At 35.6% G+C, this 22,613-nt stretch overlaps 1 protein-coding gene across 8 annotated transcripts in view; it reads left to right on the plus strand.

The window, feature by feature from the left end:
- Positions 1–22,083, plus strand: part of dysc (whirlin protein dyschronic) — a 250,246-nt gene extending 228,163 nt beyond the window's left edge. For 5 of the 8 annotated variants that reach the window (XM_087353900.1, XM_087353899.1, XM_087353903.1 and 2 more), the window contains 5 exons: positions 197–277; positions 10,320–10,466; positions 10,801–10,932; positions 12,564–12,642; positions 13,709–22,083. In XM_087353900.1, the coding sequence (XP_087210026.1) occupies positions 197–277; positions 10,320–10,466; positions 10,801–10,932; positions 12,564–12,642; positions 13,709–13,851 (582 nt within the window). In that variant the 3' untranslated portion in view covers positions 13,852–22,083. The remainder of the gene's footprint in view (positions 1–196; positions 278–10,319; positions 10,467–10,800; positions 10,933–12,563; positions 12,643–13,708) is intronic. The other 3 variants (XM_087353902.1, XM_087353904.1, XM_087353907.1) reach the window with 1 other exon arrangement.
- The last annotated feature ends 530 nt before the right edge of the window (positions 22,084–22,613 follow it).

Raw genomic sequence — 22,613 nt, forward strand, 5'->3', positions numbered from 1 at the left:
TAATAAGGATGGACACCCCTATAAATGTTACTGTTAACTTTCGTTCTATCGCGAATCCCAAGTTACCTTTACCACCGACCGTTTACCCCAACTTCTTTCAACAATTTATAAAAGTTTAGAAGGAACTGCTGGAATCTTCATTGAACTAAAATGGCGTCGGGGCTCGATGCTGGTGCTAATTGGATGCGTTTTTCAGAGCGGCTACCTTGACGGCCTGCGCTCCCAGTTGGGAGGCTGGACGCAGAAAGTGAAGTCTTGGTATTGGGGAAGGCCTCTCGTAAGTTAGTGATAGTAACACTGACCCACCACCCCTCTAGATGACCCTTTCTGCACATGTCATAGCATGCCAGCGACACGAAAGCATCAGAAGAAACATAAAGGATACCTCATACAGATTAAGGCGCCTTTGATTTACTGTATGTGATTAACCAAAGCGTTTACAATAACGAGACATGTACAGAAACACTTTCAATTTGCCGTGACGTGCGGCAGTTCACTTCCTGGCCGTTGCAGCTCTGCCATAGCTCTAAATGTAAAATGGCGTTACAACAACTAAAAGCTTAATGTTCTATAGTTTCACGAATCAAAATTTGTGAATGTAGTTAACAGTCGTTTCCAAAGTTCGGGGAAATATCATCTTCGGCGAAATTATTGAGATGATGATACAACTTCTTTGTGCCGGCCACCAGCAACTGAACAATCTTTAGATCGCGTCAGAACAACGTTCATTCAAAGTCACGTGACTGACTTGTGACACACACATTAAGCACAGGTGAACTTGAAGTGTTTCTGCATATATGTTGAGTTACGTCATTGTTGAAAATGATTTGGTTCATTAAATATAATACATCTTAACTGCCTTAATCGTTCTGAGACATCTTGCTAGTATAAAATTTAAACAAACAAAAAACAATTGTATAAAACCAAACACTGTGCTCAACAAACAATTTTACGACCTAAAATATCGAACTCTGGAATGTGTTCAAACTTTATTTTGCGTTTTCTGCCGTCACGGCGACCATGCGTCAGGCGATTGCACTCATATGACCCCTTTTACTTTATTTTATTCTACCATAAGTGGTAAGAATTCATAGAGATTTCAACAATTTTTCACATCCTCAATGGTCTACTGATGACATTCATTCGCTTATTAAGATGTGCCTCACAACTGAATCGTTTTCATGTGCAAATAACATAGGTATATGCGTACTGATTTCATAGTTACACTGCCTAAAACCGATATGTAAATGTCATCTGTTTATTTATTTATTTATTTATTATTAAAAACAAAGTAGTTATTACTATGTAACTCGAAATCCTAGGATAAGTAATAAATTTAAAAGGATATAAAAAGTAACTGTTGTGACCTAATTTAAGGTATTGTCCCAGTATTTATCTGGAGAGACTGAGTAAAATTATGGAAATCTCTCAGATCAAACCGTCGTCAGGTAGACTATGAGCCCTTGACATTCCAGACACACAGCAGGAGTGCTAACCATTCGAGCCAGACGTTCGTTCACGTCATATTAAATGACACGTTATGATCAAAGAAATTTAACTTCCTTCGAATTTAACTTTTATTTACTGTGATTATCATGAGACTAATACATTAAGATTTTACGTTTTATTTTGGGTAATGAATATTATAAATTCCAGTAGTTAATACATTAACGTTCGTGTAATATCTGATTTTAACTGTTTTAAATTATCTGTAAAACATTAATTCACGTATTACAGATTAAACGCCTAAAAGTTATCACTTCCTTATATGTAGGCCTGGGATTTTTGATTGTCCAAAAAATAAATTGTTTTTTTTACTCTCATCTGTTAGCATTAGTTTTCGCAGCTGCCAGAGATGATGATGTCACCAACGGGCAGAAATATCGTAGCTATTAAAGTATGTATTTATGTTAAGGTATCGTTTTTATTTGAAATTATAATGTTAAAATTCTTACGCGTTCTGAAAAATAGGCCCGCACTGTGATCTGAATGCAGCAAGAGATTAAAAGCAACAACAGTTAATGGAAATTTGGAACCAATTGTTTATGTTAAAAGTATGAATAACTTTAAAATTCTTTGAAAGGAACAAAGGATAGTGTTATTTTTATTGCCTCATTTAGCCAAAAGACCATATGATAAGTCTTTCAGAAGTTCTGGTCTAGCTTGATAGATAACTCATATTTTTTTTAAAATTATTGAAATTTATTATAAAAAGTAAGACTCTTGCTTTATTACACGTAAAAGTTACAGCATTAATGAAGTATATACTTTAATATTATAAGGTGCGTACATGATTTATCATTGAAAAATCAAAGATCTTTGCAGTTTACTGCCTGACTTTGAAGGAGGTTGTTAATTGTTATCAATATTTACATGGTGAACACAAATGACCTGAGCTGTTTCAAATATTTATTTAACAAAACTAAACAACGTACAGAAATGTAAGTTAAACTACTGGAAGGCGAATTTCAATTTTTATAGCATGTTAGAGAAGTGAGTAACTCCAGCTGTGACTATTAGAAGCGCAACTGTTCATATGATATTAAAATGTCGACTGAACCCAAGAATTAATTTTGTATGCACGATTTAGTTAATCTGTGTGACCACTGTTCAACGGGTTTTTCGGATAAAGTTCAATAAAAATCCTCCATGTGCAAAATAAATTCGTTTTCTTGGGTTGCTTCGCCATTTTATTGGCATTTCAACAGTTTCGCTTCTAATGGCCATAATTAAAGTTACTTACTTTTCCTGCGCGTTACAAAAAATTTAAATTCCCCTTCCATTGTTTTTTTTTATTCTTTCATACCGTTTAGTTGTTAAATACATATATGAAATTACTTTAAATAATTTGTATTCATCCTGTACTATATTATTTTTAGCCTATATAATAAATACAATATAATAATCTGTTGTGGGGTACTTATGAATTAATGTGAGAAACATTTAACCCTTTGAATGTTCAGTAAGACTCTTTACGCTAAGGGCTGGACTTCTGCAAGATCCATGAAATGGTTCGTAAAAAGTGCATTCACCTGATACATGATTCACTGTGTGCGAGTAAACCTGCGGTCAGATAGGTTTTTAAACAGCATTTGTCACGAACAAATATTCGGCAGTAAGTCTTCATCAAAGCCGGTCTTTGCTGAGCAGCTAAGAGTTGGATTCAAGTGGAGTGTGCAAAAACACGATATTAATAGTAGACAAAAAAAAAAAGGCAAAAATTCTGATTTGTTATTGTTTTCTAAACCAGTCCCTGGGAGTATTATGACCGTATGTTGTGTGTCTCTCTCCGAATCATCAAATTCTGGGCTTGTGAGGGTTCTTAGAATGTTCACGCTTTAGGCATATCTAAAATACCGCATAAGATACATAATTGCATCTTAAAGATTTAGACGATCCAACACATAAACGAAACTTAATGATCATTACTTTCTTGTTTCTTTCACATATTATCTTTCTTTGCACAATTCCTTTCAGTTAATTTGCAACACCAAATCCGTATCGCAAATGGAAATGTCACGTTATTTCTGTAATATTAGAAAATTCAACTTATTCCCAGTTAGGCTGAATATTTACAAAATTAATTGGATAATTGGTTTCATAGAGGCGCTTTGAATTCATTCTGCCCCATCATTAACGATTACTAACCTTATCTTGTTTATATGACTTCGTATGCTCCAGAATTAAGACCGATTTTTAAATCAAAATTGGTTATTATTGTATAACTATTACATAATCATAGTATTTAGAATAATCAATTTTCATTGTAATTTATTAATAAATCATTCTTTCTTTATATCAACAAAAATAAGTCTTAGCATGAGAAATAACATATCCAGCAATTCAAGTAAATTTTCAACTTTTTAACTACAGATTCCCTTACAATTGCAGCAACAATTTATAGGGCCATCGTGGCAATTTTTATACAACAAACATCTTAAGTCCAATATGATACGTTGTATAAAATTTAGAGTTTTTTTTCTTTTGGGCTGAAGATTTTACTTTCTACTGTCCTCCATCACAACACAATGCATGTCCCGTAGTGACATAGAAGAACCCAGTGAGCTATGTAGTAGCACGAACCCCGGTCACAAGGCCTCCTACAATGTTTGTACTGAGAACAGCTCGTATGTGACGCATAGGGTCTTGTTTTCAAATCAATATTTCTATATAATTTGTTCTGTTAGAAGCATCAGTAAACTATTTATATGATTGTTTTTATGATCTGCTATAGATTAGCGTCAGTTGTAGATCTCCTAGCTTGAGGATAGTACTTCTGTGATAGTAAATGTGGTTTATAAATATGTTCTGGTAATATTATCTTTCTTATTGTTATCAGATAATTTGACTAGTCATATTTTAGTTTTATTTGGGATGTTGCAAGTAAATGGATAGAAATTATTTTTTTTTATTAGGGCCGGAAGTAACAGCGAAACATTTTACTTTATTCAAAATAGGTCTTTGTGAAAATTATTTTACTCATATGTTGTTACACACAGAAACAACTCGGATTAACTACTTTTGTCTGTTGTTGTTTGTTTATGGAAAAAATACATTAATTTTAACAATTTACTGACTTCTGACGTGTAACTCAACACTGTAATGTAACATACCGAAATTAGAAGGACGATCCGATACGTTTGGTTTGTTACACAAAGCTACTTCAATTCACGAAAAAGTAGACTTTACTGAGTGACGGATTCTGTGTTTTGGTATTACTTAGTTGCTTTCATCTCAACTGTCTTTGTATCTCGGCCCGTTCGTCAGTGAATGAGCTAGTTATATTTCCGCTGCTTTGTGAATAAAATGGTGTCTTGCTTAAACTGATGTAAACAGTTGAATAACACTATCTCAGTCAGCTACGGGGCCTATATGACGCTGGAAAATGACAAGTTGGGATTATACAGTGTTCTGTGTCTTACAGGACCTGAACTTAAAAGCGTCTCGTTCTTCTAAGTGATTATTACTTTCATATATATTTCGTACATATTAATCCACTTCGGTATTTCATAATCGTTAACTCGAAAACAGTAACTAAAATTAAGAAAATTCATACATCTTCAGTAATTGGTCTTATTAAACGCTGAGCGTTTTGGGAATATTTTTCAATATATTTAGCAATAATTTAAATGTCTGGCTCTTAGATCTCTAGAATCAGTGGTATCCTATGCTGTAATATTTTAACAAAAACTAAAATATGTTTATATTTTTTTTACAAATACCGCTAAAATAAAAGACAGTTCATATATGTAATATTACATATTTGAACTGAAATTCTTTATACAAGTCTTTAATTGAAAAAATATTCCGTAATTTAACTAGAGAATTGGAAACAATTATAGTGAAAGCAGATCATATTCCGCACATCAGGATATAGAAATGGCTTATTCCTGTAAAATAGGAAGGCCATATAAATAATATGATGTTTAAAATTTTTAATCCTACCTCTAAGAATTAATCACCTTTCCGTTACAATAATTCGACAGAGAAAAGTCAGCTTATCATGGGAACGGCATGAGACTTACAGATACATTTTGTGTCGCTTAATGCCAAGTTACTGGTGGTTAAAGCAGGCGGTACGTATATTTACCAATGTGTGAGTTGTACGAGGCCTTGTAAACTGGTACAGAAAACCAAAGTATTGACATGTAAACGTAGTACGGTAGAAGAATACACAATTAATTGATTTTTATAATTAATTACTTAATTGGATGTTAGCGCATGGGAGTAACTTCCATTTACGCTGTTTGCTGATATTTTTCGCTCACGCCTCTCAATGTTGTGGTTCTGTCAGTCTGTGTGTGTGTATCGTTTGTAGGTGGACAGAGCAACGGTTTGGTAATGCACAGTGACTCAGTCACTTGCATAATCATAAAACGTACAGACTAATTTTATTGTCTTAAACAGCTGAAAGTTACGTTTCTGGCGAAATGGTCCCTGTTTTTAAAGAACGCAAATCTTTATCATCATATTCGCTAAAACCCGCCGTTGTCTCCATGTACACTTATCCATCCTAAGAAGTTAAATTTAAAATTGTCCTTGTATTCGATTTAACACCACATCTGTAAACGTCTGTGGATCTAGAAATATAACCCCACACATTCTCAATGTCGGTATTAAATAGTGGTGGGTGATCAGCTTTAAGCTTCGGCTGTCTTATACCTGTCCTTGCTAGGAATCGAATCCCGGTCTGCAGTAGGCTTTATTTATTATTGGAATTATATACAATGCTATTGGAGTGTTGGAATATGTTCATTTCATATCGCCGAAAGTCTATAAAATTAATAAGATTCTATATATCATATTCACCACATAGACCACGAATCGGTAACCTGTGGCCCTCAAAATTTTTTATGCGACCCTTCACATGTTTTAGAATCAGCTAGAGCGAGAATGGCTGTTGAGTAACATCAATATAAATAAGAAAAATTGTCTACACATAAGTCAAAATAATCGCAAAAAATTTAATGAAACAAAATGTTTTTGTATGAAGACATGTAATATTAAAATCTCGTTATTGGGTAAAGGTTTGTTGCTCTGTTTCATGAAATTTAATAAAACAGTGCACAATTACGGTAGCGTTATTGAAAAGTTGTCGGCACTTTGTACAGGCCAGGACACTTTCCTTCCGCAATTTCAACTTGTCATTTATGGTAATTCTGTAATTTTCATGGATGAACATAAGCCAAGAGAAAATTTGATTAGCAATGTGAAACAAGTTTAACTCCAGAGCCCCCGAAACAAAATTAATTAAAACTGGTGTTACTAATCTGTTTACTTTGTGGGAAATATGAGAATATCTAAATAATTTGTGTGGTTTAAGTGGGACACATGCCTTTCATGGAGACTTGTTAACACAAAAGATACCCGTAAAACATTTATGAGACAACTTTTTGATTCCTAATTGAACCTTTGTGGTATTACTCGATATTACAGTCGCCCTGAAGATGACAATGGCAAACGGGGAGTAGAGTCGTTACCTAATCGTTTGCTCTTCCCAGCACATTAATTGGTTCTGATCCACATTTATGAAAAAATCTGTTTCATCAACTCCCGCAATATGGGCGAAACATTTTCAAGCAACACCGAAAAAATGCTTCGTATTTTAGTATAGTATTTGAGTGTCTTTCTTTAGTAGCTGATAACTAAATTTCTTGTTTCAGAGCACATAAATTCATCGCTCTTAATTATTTGTTGTTTTCTCTGGCCGTGTGTTGTATATTATCTTTCGCCATCTTAGCGATTTGTCTCTCCAACGTTTGAAGTTCTTAGTTATTAAATTGATGCTGACATCTGACGGTTACGGAAGTTGATGAAACAGGTTATACTTTAAAATTTATTCTGTCCATATTCTTACTCTTCATTACATAATAAGTTACTTCTTTTGTTCGAGATAAGTTGTTTTATAACTTTTATCAGGGTTTAAATTGTTAATTAAAATTTTATATTTTATAAATATGAAAAACTGCCTAATTCCATGCCGATGTTGGCCTTCTGGGTTGTGAAGTCTTTCTGTCTTCTAGATATGAAGGTACTAGTAGATAAACGTTTCGGAAGAACATTCTGCCTCAGTCTTCAGCCTCGAATTCCACTCGGACTTCCATTCCAGAAGACCAGCATCAATGTCGTCACTGCTTCGAGAACCTCAAATTCCATATGTGCAGTACAATCTCAATTTAAGCCCTGGTATTTAGCTTCAAAGTATATTTATATTATAAACTGTAAAATTAAAATAAAATTCCGTTTTCAGGGATTTTTCTATGTTTCCTCTTACTGTTGCATGTTTGTTTTTAATTATGTTACTCATATATCTGTTGTATAATAGAACGACGGTCTGTAATTAAAATAAGATCTCGAACAAAAATCCTTCGTCCTAGGTCAGTGCATCGTGTGATACTTTGTTTTGTTGTGCCCCAAAAATTTTATTTTTGTTAAACATCTCCATGGCAGTAGTGATCTGGAGACATGTCATAATTATCAGATTACGAAACAGCGACATTTCGGCTCTAGAAATGTAATCACATCTCGTACATTACTATCGATATTGAATCACTTTATAGGAATGCAGCCAAATTTCGTCAACATAGCAATAAGGGCCACAGTTTGTCCATTTAGTTTTATTTAAACCATTAAATTTTAAAATAAGTAGCAACATATCAACCTATAATATATCGAAGTGGAATGTACTTTTTCGATATCGAATCCAGTTATTATGTGCTGGAGTAGTCAAAGTGGACACAACAGCTTTTAGTCTTAATTAAGTTGGTGGATTCATGGTTAATCATCACCTTGTCATCGTAGTCGACAACCACGACGATTATCAGAAATGAAATTCTCCCGTTCCCTCTTTCTGAGTTCAATCTATCTACTTTAGAATTATAACCACTTCATATTTTTGAAACGGATTACAGGAACCTTAATTATTATGACTCGATAGTGTGAATAATTAATTTTGTTTTATACTCGGCAGCCCATCGGTCTGTAGACGGTATAGAATTATTTCAAAGCGGTTAACAGATGCAGGCATAAAATTTTGGAAATGTTGATTAATATTTTAATAATATTAAAGGGCTGCATATTCTGTTCGTTGTGTAAATGGCGGTTTTATCACACTAAGGGTTATAATTAACGTAACAGTATGGTTAAATACAATATTCTATAGTTGATAAATATGTACCCATTATTTATCAAACTGACTTTATAATTAAAATTTCATAAATAATTCAATTTCTTCCAAAATACCTGCCATGATACTGCTTAAAATCAAGAGCTAATGAAGTGAAATTAAACCGAATTTCACTCACCTCCTAGGAGTTTGATAACACCGCGTCTTATTTCTACCCTTCATATTTCAAAATTTCCAAAAGCTTTGCTCAGATTTGTAAAATACATTATTATACTTTGCTCTCCGTCTTTCAAGGACGCATACTGTTTCAAAATTAATTCTGAAAGAATGTTTAATACATCCTCGATTGCTTGATTAACTAATAGCAAGGTCTCTACCACGAACGAAACAGCACAGGAGATCGCGAACAAACATCTATGCACCAATCAGGATCTGAACCCACAACAACGCGAGGCCTGGTACTATATAACCTTATCCCGTTGTTGCATCGTATTTCGAAGTCTGCCATTATCAAATAAGTTATAATTTCTTTCTTATTTTACTTCCTTTTAAATATTCTCTTAAAAATTGAACGCAAAAATCTGCGAGCCTGAGCTAGTTATAGTGAAGATGAAATGGGCAAGTGAGCAGCAAGACACCTCATGGCTTTTTCGCCGCCCCCTTCCTCCCCGCACCAAGGCTGGCTGGGCACCAACGAGTTTATCTGTGACGGTCGACGAAGCTCGGAGATATCTTGCGGAGAGTCTGACACTAAATTTTAGTAAACATGCAGCAGGCATATAATTTTACGATTTTATACAGTTTTCTCTGTTTGTACAGTAATCTGCTCTAATCCATATAAGAAAGTCGACATTAAATTTAAATAAGTCCCTATATTTCAATAGGAATTTTATATTGTTTAGTTTGTTTGTCCCTAATATGACATGGGAATGGGAATGTCATGCATTCTAGCGCTGTTAATACTTTGAAGGAGGGAAGAGTTGATGTGACCAAGTGACGTTCTCATTCATTCTTCCGGTAGACACCACGAAGTTTCATCGGCATTCTGCATTACGCTTCGGTAAATAATAATATTTGTTTCAAATATATTAACATATCAAGCGTGACAAGGCTGATGATAAGGTGATGATTAGTCTTCTAAATTCCTGTTCTCCATTTAAAGACTCATTTGGCAAGGCCAATGTTTGAATGAACACGAGCTTTTCGTATTATCTACATTTTAGAAAGTCAGAAGCGCGAAGCCAATTCTTTCTGCAGTATTTTCTTTACTTTCCTAGGGTAAATAAAATAAATTACACGCCTTTCCTCGTCCACCACAGCGCAGTGGTTTGTCGCTTGTCCCAAGTAGCGCACAAGTGAGCTGTATACAGAGTAAACAAGTGAACGGAATAGAAACAGTTTACATCTCTACCCTTTCGTATAAAAATGCGAAGAAAGTGCACTGGCATTGTTACTGCATTGGAACCCAATTATGTACACGTTGACCTAGATCTATAGATTCGGTGAGTTATCGTTTTACAATGTCCCTGAACCGAGCGAGAGGCAGGACCAATGCCGATATGCCATCAATAAGATTCGCTGCACTGGGGCACATTATTTAGATCTCACAGGTTATACCCCGATGTAAGTACCGTGTTCCTGAACTGATCAAGGCACTGACAATTTCACTGCACGAGAGCCCCGGTTCTTGCAGGAGTTGGCACATAAGCTGAGTCGGAGCTTCGATATGAAGGAAGACCAGGACCTGTTAGAAACTGAAGCATCCACTATGATACACCAGCAGTCCATGCAGCGCCTCTCCAAAGGGGAACAAGTGGATTTCCACGTGGATGAGGAGTCGGTAAGGAATATGAATTCACTTGACCACTCTTGTTAAAGGTTTCACATATGTAAAACAAATCTTCCGATTTCACTTCATGTGTCAACTATTAATAAATAGGCTGCAGGGACTTCATAATCCTTCTGGGTTGTGACACCATGTAAGGGCGTGCGTCGAAGATGGCGACTTAAGATTCCTCTGAAACGTTGCTAATTTCTTACATGACCACCTAGATCAGAATCTCTAAATTAACTGCTGTGAAAACTGGAAACTTCATATAATTTAGGTTATGTCTGAACATGAGAACACATGGCGAGAGAAGACTTTTACATGTCGAGTGGTTGTCCCTGTGCAGGGTGCACTTGTCGTGCCTGATCAGCAGGGTAACCTTCGGATAACTGTCAAGAAGACAAAACCTATCCTTGGGATTGCCATCGAGGGCGGTGCCAACACTAAACACCCTCTGCCTCGCATAATCAACATCCATGTAAGTAACATTACTGAGTTAGTTTTGCAGTGTGTTAGATACACTCACAATTTATCACCTTGCCACACGTGTCATGTCTGCCCGGATACTCTAATTGTATTGTAAATTACGTAGTAACATTTAAAATTAACTCTCTGCATGGAAAAGAAAGTAGGCACGGTAGGGGAAATGAAATACAATACAATATTTTAGTCAGAAAACTTCAAGATGAGAACTTGAAACTTTTAAGAATAGATAAATTACATTAAAATGTATATTAAATAAAAATAGTGTGAGGGGTGACTTAGGATAGGGTCCAGTAGCAGGCTTTTATGAACACGGGGATGAGTTTTTATGTTAAAAAAGTAGATTTTGTTAATTACGAGGTGCGATTGGAAAGTTTCAAGACTGCGCGTATAAAAACCCGTACACTTATCTCAGGTATTAAATTCATCCATCACCCTGGACGTAGTTCCCCTGGGAGTGAACACAACGATCCCAGTGCCGCTGCCAAGCCTGGAAGCATCCCTGGAAATCTTTCTTTGTCAGCCTGTCAAGCACCATCTGCGATTCCGCCTGAATCTCTTCTATCGTCTCAAATCTCCTTCCCTTTAGCTGAATTTTCATCTTTGGGAAGAGGAAGAAGTCACACGGAGCTAAGGAGGGTGCGGGATGACGGCCATGGTGTTTGAGGCCAAAAACTGCCGAACTTTGAGGGCGGTGTGCGCTGGCGCGTTGTCATGATGCGTCGCATGTGGAGTTCTTCCTTTAGAATCAGCTGACAGGTCCCATAGCCTATCCCAACAATGTCGCACAAGTCGTTGATGGTACGACGTCGATCTTCGTGAATGGCCTGCCGAATCTTCGTAACATTTTCGGGCGTTGTGCTCGAAGATGGTCGTCCAGAACGCTCGTCATCATCAACAGAGGTTCGGCCATTTTTAAAACGTGAATGCCACACAAAAGTTTGTGCACGACCCATTGCGGACTCCCCAAATGCTTGCTTTAGCATTTCATAGGTTTCCGTAGCCGTTTTGGCGAGTCTTTGGCAAGAGATTCAGGCAGAATCGCAGATGGTGCTTGACAGGCTGACAAAGAAAGATTTCTAGGGATGCTTCCAGGCTTGGCAGCGGCGCTGGGATCGTTGTGTTCACTCCCAGGGGAACTACGTCCAGGGTGATGGATGAATTTAATACCTGAGATAAGTGTACGGGTTTTTATACGCGCAGTCTTGAAACTTTACGATCGCACCTCGTAGATGAGTATATGTAAACTTTTCAAGAACCTACTACACCATGAAGTTTAGTTAAATGCAGTAACATCTGAATGAGCTTACACTCCAGATTGGCTTTCCAATATATCATTTAAAAAATCAGTAGGGCTTATTATTTAAAATATGCAGTTATTTGCAAAAGCATTTTTATGTCTGTAATTAAATAATAATGTTGGGGAACTTCGAGATAAAATCCAGGTGAATCTGTATTAATGGAAATTATGTGCACAAATGGATTACTGAATTAAGAATTTTAAACATATAGATCATGTTTCCCTCATCTTATACACTGAAGTATTAAAATGAAAGAGGGTATCAGAGTCCTTTCTGTGTTATTTAGGCACTGCCTTCACACGTCAGTGATATTTTGTATTTTCAGGAAAATGGTGCTGCATTTGAAGCTGGTGGCCTGGAAGTTGGGCAGCTCATACTGGAAGTGGATGGACAGAAAGTTGAGGGTAAGGATTTCAGTGAACATGGATCTGACAGGACAGAACTCATCTGCTTCTCATTACAAGGACCAAGACACCATTCTCAATAAGAATACAATCAATGTAATACTACATTCAATTTACTTGTCTTAGACCCAATTAACATGAATTGGTAAATACATCCTTGATGATGACACTGAAAGGTGTACAGATAGGCCCCCCTTTATGACACTTAATTTTATGCTGTTTAACATTAACACCCTTTTAAAATAATAATGAAAAAATAAAAAATATAAGAAGAAAAATTTGAAAATGTGAGCGTAAACGCAGCACAGGAAGTGGGTACCTAGACGGCGCTAGTGTCGGCATCAGTTGCTTTCTCCTCGTCCGCTAGTACAATACATTATAACTCTTCCTCAATTTATGCCGCTTCAGCTAACAACACTGAGGATGTGGAACATAACCCTGGCGTAAATCGGGGCCTACCTGTATTTTGTTATGCAGGTTACATGTGATGTCCATGTTCTGTGGCTTATCTTTCTTTAAGACTTGCGACGCCAGAAGTACAGTGTATTCTTTTCATGCTATGAACTTTCTTTTTATGATATTTGTGTACATCCCAGCAATATTATATACAAACTGTAAACCACTGAATGCACATCACTGCCATGTGATTAACACTCTTGCTTCATATTTAGGAGCTCCAGTGTTAAAATTCCTGATCATAGATTGGAAAAACCTGACTGAGGGTTTTGTGGTTTTCCGTAGCCTCTCCAGGCAAGTGTCATAAGTAGACCACAATCTCTTGCTTCCACATTCTTCCCAGTTCAGTCTTTCACAATAATTTTACCATTCCTTATAGAATATTAAGTGGAAGATCCACATTAATTAACACAATAATCATTAAACCTCTGTCAGGAGGATCCTGGTTTGAACCTCCATAACTGCTTCTCTTCAAATCCTTTGCTTAGAGCTAGTATAGTAATCCTATTTCAGGCCACAGTACCATAGGATCCAGTCTCACCCAGCCCTACAATTAGTGAGTCAACCCAAGAATAATCATAAACTTGTTGGAGTTGATGATGTGTTTTAGGTCTGCAGCATCAAGATGTGGCACGGCTGATAGCAGAATCATTCGCCCGGCGGGAACGCCATGACATCGAATTCCTTGTGGTTGAAGCCAAGAAGTCCAACTTGGAGCCAAAACCAACAGCACTTATCTTCCTAGAAGCCTAGCAGCTGCTCTCCCTGCCCTGAGCCTGAGGTGCCTCTAAGTGGACCCCTTGCAACCTGCTCCTCTTCTCACGAAGTAGCCTTAACTTGTTGTTGGTGTGATGACAGAAGTAGCCTTAGTTGTACCTGGTTTGACTCATGTGGTGAGTGGGGTAGTGTTATCTGTGTGTGAGGGGTTAAATTGCATGTGCCCAGGTTCAAGGTTAGGGAGCTCTATTTGGCCTTTTTTCTCCCTTCCATACATCTGATCATTTTTAAGATGTTATTTGGAGGGAACAGAACCAAAAACAGTGTGGTCTGTTAGTGACTCCATCAAACGTGCCAAAGAAATGAAGAAGAGAAAAGCAGCTTAATATTTTGTGCTTACAGTTGCAAGTTTCCTACACTATTACATATGTATGCATACTGTTCTACAACTTAATGCCTTTATATGTGGCCAAAGCCTCGTCTTGTTGTACAGTACCAATCCGTGTTGCAAATCTTATTTATCAACTGTTATGCTGATGTCAGGGCTCACCATGTCCCTTCAGTAGCAAGCCAGGTTCCTGAAAATCTGTTATTTCCTTATGACCACAATTGGATTACATCTTAAGAAACTAAACCTTGGAATGTAAGATTTGAGGTTTTCACAGTGGTGAGTATGAAGATTTCTGGGTTGTTACGCTGTGTAGTATGGTCGATGTTTACCAACGTTTCAGAGGTCATACTGCCTCCGTCATCAGGGCCCTGGTGACGGAGGCAGTATGACCTCTGAAACGTTGGTTAACATCGACCAGTCTACACAGCGCAACAACCCAGAAGACAGAAATCTAAACCTTGGAATATTCATGTTAATACATTAGTACTGGCAGAACATGAAGAGTACAAATTCATAATTGCTTCCTTGAGTAGTATAAATTCAGGTGATGTGTAATATTTATGGGTACATAGAAACAAACTGAACTATAAAACAAATAACTGAACGTTTGGATGCTTAGTTAGTGTAATGTCAGATGCTGACTTTTCATGGTGAAAGCATGGGTTCAATTCAATAACAGTCTGTGTGGGATATGTGGTAGAATGGCACCGAATTTTCCTCTAATAATTCAACCTATACTACCACCAGCTGACATTTTTCAGATCTTTGTTTATTACATCATTGCTGAAATTGCTTCCAGTATGAAGAGTCAACACAGGAGAGTGATTTTCATAGTAATTTTAATTATAATACTTGTAATTTCTCACAATTTGAAGGCACAATCCTAAGATATTTTAGTCGTGATTTGAAATTCTGTTGGCCTTGTTTTTATGCATGTTGAGCCCAGACAATGATTAGCGATTTTGATGTTTGTGTGTACTTACTATAGAAGAGGCTTAGTATGACACATCTGATGCACTTGCAGAAAGGAAAATGATAGTGACATGTTGTTTACTGTACATAATAATTATTACTATCATAATATATAATTTATTATAAATATGATTACATGATATTGCATAGATTTTAATAACTGCTGACTAAATTAATTGATTACTGTATAAGGGTAAAATGACCGACAAAGAGAGAAATGAGACCACAAAGTTGTTCAGTCACAGGACCACAATAATGTCATGCATTTTGAGTTACTTGTCAAGGTTTGATTAGATACTAATACTTTTTATGTTACTAAATCTGCCTTCTGTTGATCTTCAAAACACTGATCACAGCAAATATGGCAGAGTTTAGTGTGCAACTTAAAGAACTTGATTCTTCAAATAATAAAATTTGAACATAATGACTATTGTTACTTTTTAGAGTGATGTGAATGCCTCAGTGACATTTCTTAACAGTAACATCAAAAAAAGAAACATTGTTAGATAAATTTGTGTGAAATAGATGATGCTGTAATGGAGACAAGCATGGAGAATATATCAAAATTTTCTTCACATCATAAATATTGACAGTAAGAAAGAAAAGAGGATCCAAGACATTTCATTTTGTATTTCCTTCATAGAAATGGTCAATGACAATAACAGCATGTTGAAGGGTAACAGCTTTAGCAAATACATGTCCCAGGATTAGTCCACAATTTTAGTCCACCCAACAGTTACCCCACTTCAGTAACATATTCGTCACAATGAATTAAGGAGTCAGGAAGGATGCAGGTTAACGAGCCATGTCAGTATTGATTAAAATAATGTTCATGATCCAGTTTGTAATTTTAAAAATTGATTATATCTTAATTAATGGCTTTGTAACAACACTTCACCTGCTTAAGTGAGATGGTATACAAAAACAGGATGATTATGAATGACGGATTACAGCTCTTGTCTATTTTTAATATACTAGTCTGGTATCTAACCAGAGGGGTTGAGGAGAACCATAAAAACCACAATCAGTATTGTTGGACCCAAGTAAAGATTCAAATCAGGTACCTTCAAAACAAAAAGTTCTGATCACTACAATTGGTGGTTATGTATCAGTCAGTCGTTACAGATGTGAATAATTGCAGTCCTTTGTTACCAGTGTTGTTTCATAATATTCAGATGTACAACAAACTTTTTAATACATCCTTCTGCCAGTTTCTGAGGAGTCATTCCTTAGTCAAGTCTTCTCATTTCACCAAATTAAATGACTGATATTTTACTCCCATCACAAGACTACAAGCAAGGTTCTAAGTTATGTTGTGTTTCATGAATTGTATTTTGAGTTAAATCATCACCATAGTGATAACAAACTACATTATCAACCCAAATTATATTTTATCACCTCAGCTGAAATGGCTGTTGGTTATAAATTAAAACTCTCTTGGTTTCTAGTGTGTTAACTGAATTCAGGCATACACATCTGTCGCGTAAATGGAAACTTAACATGTAAGTCACTTTAGATGAGAACTATATTATGATTAGTAGCCTATACATTTTCACATACGTGAGTACTGAATTAATTTTATCTTGCTAAATTTATGTTTATCCATTGCCTTATGGGAGTCATATACCTTGTCAAGGATAGTTAAGCCCAAATGACCTGCTTTGGCTGAAACCAATGTGATACCATTTTGGGGATCATATTTGCATAGATTGCATGAGGCCCACAAGATGGCCACTGCCACAATTTAAATGTGTTACAGATCCACACTTCATTAATAACAACACATAGCAATAGTTAGGAAAGACATTAATAATCATCGTTCGACACTTAATAAGACAGATATATCACTTGTTCCTTCTTCCCCAGATACAAGAAATTTTACATTTAATAATTGAGTAAAGTGACCGTGGAACATTTTTGTATCCCTACAACTCATGGTCAGTATAATTTGACAGAAACATCCACATGTCATATCAGTGTACTTAAGAATATTCATAAGTAACTCCTTTTTCCCTAAACTGGTTTTAAATCTGTATATTACAAAAGAACGTGAAATGAGATGGGTGCCTGGGTTGTTGCATCATATTGTCTGCTAGAAGTTTGTTGATGTTTCAGAGGTGCTTACTGCCTCCATCATCACACACTGCCCTGATGATGGAAGCAGCAAGGACCTCTGAAACATCAGTAAATTTCTACTACAGTACATGGCAAAACAACCCAAAAGACAGCAGTCATCTTGCTATTGTAAGAACCAGAAGTCTCATTTAATATGAAACAACTCAGACACTGTGTTTGGATGTCGAAGCATTGAGCAGCTTTGTACTCTCATTGAAGGTTAATTCCAAGCATCGATCCTCATTGTTGATCTGATATTGTTGTTAACTGTGCAGTCGCCATTATAGATCATTAGTGTACATAGTAAGCATATGGCCACATGTATGCAAATAATGTGTGGATTCATTCTGATCCAAATTAATGATTGACACAATATTTGTTACATATGTTGCTAAAAATAAATATTGTTGTTATATTAAAGTTTGAAAGAGTGCCAAAGAATATTACATGTAAGTATTTTAATAAATTAATGTGACATTGAGATAAAAGAAGGCTGTAGTTAGGTTTGTACTGTAGTCTAATTAAGGGTTGTAATGCCATTACCCTCCTGATTGTGCAGACAATATCAGGAAGATATTTTTAAGACATTAATAATTTTAAATACATATTTATTTCACAATCCTGCCCTCCATTACAATGTGCACATATTCTTTTCAATCCATGAGAAGTCACCTTAATCCTTGATTAGTTCTTGGATGAAATAACTTTTGTTCTGATGAGAGCTGTGCATATTTTCAACAGTGGCCAGTAAAACAGGAGACTCCAAGTCTCTTATTGTGTTTGATCAGGAAGGAAATTAGTTAATCAAAAATGGCAGGTATCTTCAATATTAAAAGAAAAATTATATTTGCTTACAAATTGTTTATAAAGTAGGATATCTTATTAAAGCAACTGACAAGGAGACCAAGTCGAGTGATAACCTAATTTGGTTTCAGTTCTTCAATGTGGCAGTGGACCCTTCTGGCCAAAATATTAGGTGTCAACACTCCACTGTTTCTTTGTAATACATAACTTTATTTTTTACGTACTTCAGTGTTACTCTGTAAGTCTCATAAAAGTAGGCATACTTTTATTGCCAGTTATTTCATGCTATTTTTGCTTTTGCTGTTGAAAGTTCAAGCTTGAACACACCAGCAGTGTGTTAACATTTTCTTTCCATATAAATCTGCACTCTTGTCTACGTAGCTCAGCAATGATATTTCTTTGTATTTGGTAAGAAAGGTAAATGTAATTTGTACTGAATTAAGTTCTTACCTAGCACCAAAGGTGATGTAATTTTTAGTTATGTACATTTTTATGGGAGATTATATTTTTTGTTAATTATGTATAACTGACTTTTGGGTGAGAGCCATGTTAGATGTTTGGTGTTAACCAATGTTTTTGCAAACATCGCAGTTGTAATTTTTCAAGGTGGATGAGGTGGAGTCATTACAGAAGTTCTGAAAGCCAAAGTTATATGAAGATTGCAGTCTTCTGGATTATTGCGCCGTGTAGTCTGGTAGATGTCTACCATCGCCCTGATGACGGAGGTGGCATGACCTCTGAAACCTTGGTGGAAATCTACCAGACTATACGGTGCAATAACCCACAAGACAGCAATCTTCAGACTCACCGCTGTGAAAACCCCAAATCCTCAAAAGTTATACATTGAACATCAACCACAAAAATCTACGGACAAGAATTTTGTTAATTATGTTTAGTTTTATAAAAATGTTAATTGCCTCATACAGATTAATTTTCCCCCAGGCCCAGCATCCCCCTAAGATATACTCTGTAGAGAAGGTTTATTTCTTTTGGGGGCATGTTTTATAAAATAAATTTAAAAGCTATATTTACTATGTAGATTTGCAAATCAACAATGATGTTGGTGTAGTTGTTGATACCTAGATCATCATATATTTCTTTTGTTGTTGAATAATATTTTGTACGTAGTCTTTGTGACACATTTTTAACTCATGTAAATACTGCCCTGTTTTAACAACAGAATTATAAAATATGTTATGAGTCTGTTTAGTTTCATTTTATCCTCAATGATACTTTCAGGCTGCTAATTTTGCAAATAGGAATACAGTATTTAAAATTCTGACACACATTTAATCCTCTTAAGAACTTCCTCAATCACTGCTATTATAATTCAGACACATTTACAAAACAAATTAACATTAGCCTCAACTACAGCCTTAGTAAACTTCACAAGATGTTGCAGGACAGTCACTGTCTTGGATTGTATTGATGATAATATGATTTACTGATATATAGTGAAGTAGATTGCTGTCACTGTCAACATGCAACTGTATGTGAGTCACATGATTCAATCAATTAGTTTATCAATATATTTTACCAATATGGCAATGATAACAGCCATATTTAAAAGTAGAGTAAATTCGTTTTTTGTGTTTCTTTATTTGTAGCATACACCAATTTCAGTATAATGTGTTCTTTCGTATCGTTAGATTATTAAGGAGATCTTGCATGAAGAGAGAGTCTTGTCTATCGAGTGTTAAATATGGGAAGAGGTGTCTGGTGTTGGTTGAACTTTCTGGTTATAAGAAATATTTAACATTTCAAATAATTCAGACTGTAATAGACAGGTGTCTCTAATTCTTTTCCATTTTCCAGCCTGTGTCTGCAAGGTTCATAAACTGTTGTCCTCAATTTGTGGCCACATTTTAAAAATATTATGTACTTAGTTGTTGAACTGTTTAATTATCATCATTGGCTCTTAATATCATATATTAACTAAAAAATTAAAGATTATTTGTTCATATTCTAGCTAGAAGCTTCATTCTTTAATTCTTTGCAAGAATGAAATGATGAATTAAATCATGGCCATCAAATGAATTCACCTATAGCATTGAGACTAATTATTCAAACCAGATCTGATCAGTGAAATTCAGTATTATTTGAATATGATACTTAAAAAAGTCACCTAAACTTGAAACCAAGAATAAATACATGCCTAACATAAGGTCCAATGATCTTAACTTTAGCAAATAGGATAAAAATGGATTCTGGAACATGTTTTCCAATTTGTAAGGCACACAGTTAAAACCATTAACAATCAAATAAAATTTTTCTTGAGGTTCATTTAGCGTATCAAGAAATTTTATAGAACCCCAAGGTTTTTTCATTAATATGTTCACAAGGATTATCCCTTTCTAGTGGGCCTAACAGAATAAATGTTATCCCTCAAAAATATGCAGAGCCAGCCTCCGAAATGGTGTGGCTTCAATTTAATACTAAATTATAGATTATTAATATAATAAAGGGTGGATTTAGTTCAGAAAAATAATAATATTGAAAGCACCTTCGTTGTATCACATTACTGTTCAAAATTCATATGAGTATTTTGTGGTTCTCCAAAATTGAAAGCTTCTGCATTTCTGTGTTCATTTTTGTCAAGTAAGTAGTTAATGAAAGACTGTCAGGTTACAGCCATGTCAGGTGGCTGAATGGTGAATAAACCATATCCTCTGCCAATATTTCAAGAACAATCTCTGCTGTCATCCTCAGGGCTGCTGCATAGCAAATCTGATCCTTTGTAGTGCGCTCACCAATGGGAACTCCCTGAGGATGAGAGCAGAGATTGTTCTCGAATCATTGGCAGAAGATATGGTTTATTCACCATTCAGCCACCTGACACGGCTTGTAACCGAAGACTCTTTCATCAACTTTAGCTGCGAAAGCTTCACTTTATACAAGTAAGTAGTTAATTGTATCTTCATTTGAACATCATATACAGTTTATCAGACTCTCCCAGAGACATGGACTTCTCTCTCCATACAGTCTTCTTAATCTTAATTTAGCTAAGAAGTCCACGTCCTCAACTATCACAATAATAGTGCATGGTTATCTTGTTACAGTGAGTTTCTCTTGGCTTCAGGAATTTGAGGTGGAAAGCTTCAAACTGATACTCAACATTCTAAAGATGACGGTGCTTTTAATTGTTGATGATTGCTCCCACTCAGAGCTTTTGTGTAACCCTGTGGCATGTGAAACCACATCGAAATATATTTATGTGAGTGCAGTGGAAACTTCAAGATAGGCTCCACAGAGGAGACCTAGCAAGGACTGAAGCAGTATTCAATGTAATTTCCATAAATGTTGCAGCAAAAATAAAATAATGAATACCCACTGCATTTGTGACGGTGTGTCTGGCAACACTCCAAAGTCATTATCAGTAAGGTAAATGAAGTTTGATGCAACTGTGTAGGGCTGGTGTATAGGGTAGGTCTATGTTAATATTTGAAACATTACATATTATTTGTACTGTTACAAACAATGTTAATAATTAATGGATCAAGTAGGCCTATGACTGAATTGTTACAGAATTATCATTATAATTATTATTCTGTTGTGATCAACATTTTTTTCCTTCCTCCCCCAGATGAAGATGAAATTGTCTTGACAGTGTGCATTGTTGAAATTAATATACTGTTCAGGGTTTGCACAAATTTAGATATGGTGAAAGTTGCAGATATGTTTAAACTACAGGAAGAATTTGGCAAATCCAGTAATTTACATATCTATCATTGCCTTACAAAAAAGAATTTTACAGCTGTACTTTTACAAATGTTGATTTTAATTTACATTTTCAAAGAGTGATCTTAACACTTAAAACCCTAACCTACAACCTCCACCTCAGATATTTGAAGAGTTGATCTCCTTTGCCCTCATATTTTTCAATTTATACAAATGCGGTGGACACTGTCAAATTGTAAATATGCCATTGTGAAGCAACTGTGACAGATCCAGGATGTGTTTTGTAATAAACAAAACTTTTAAAGATATGTAAATTTCATTAGTTAACGTCTCCTCTTCCTTTTATCCTAATATATATCTTTGAAAAACTTAAAATTCCTTACACTAAGATATATTCAGTGGCATAACCAAAGGAAGGGACTGAGAGTCCAGTGGCAGAGAAGGTGGTGGTCAAAGTGGGCGACAGCCTAGGGACTCACAAATATAGGGGCCCCATGTTCCTTACATGTGTACTTGTATGAATTCAAATCACCTTTTCTCTTAACACTGTTGTTATAGTTTGACTTATATGTGTGCTTTTATCTGAGACCAATGACAAGGAAGAAAGAATTGAGAAAGTTTTGATAAAAGCCTGTCAAGATTAATGACAGTTTATAAATGCCTTCCATAAAAATTGTTGATGGCAGACTGATTGTTGTTCAGGCACATTACCACTCATCTTAATGTTCTTCAGTAATGCAAATTTGGCAGCTAATATTAGTTTCCATCAATAATGGCCTCCTTCTCAGTGCTGAACCAATTGTGGCATTTCTTGTGTTTTTACATGCATATTATGCAT

Source organism: Zootermopsis nevadensis, unplaced genomic scaffold (assembly GCF_977971745.1).
Source record: "Zootermopsis nevadensis isolate Lab colony 2312 unplaced genomic scaffold, Znev_1.0 Znev_ptg000022l, whole genome shotgun sequence".
Classification (NCBI taxonomy): Eukaryota; Metazoa; Arthropoda; class Insecta; order Blattodea; family Termopsidae; genus Zootermopsis; species Zootermopsis nevadensis.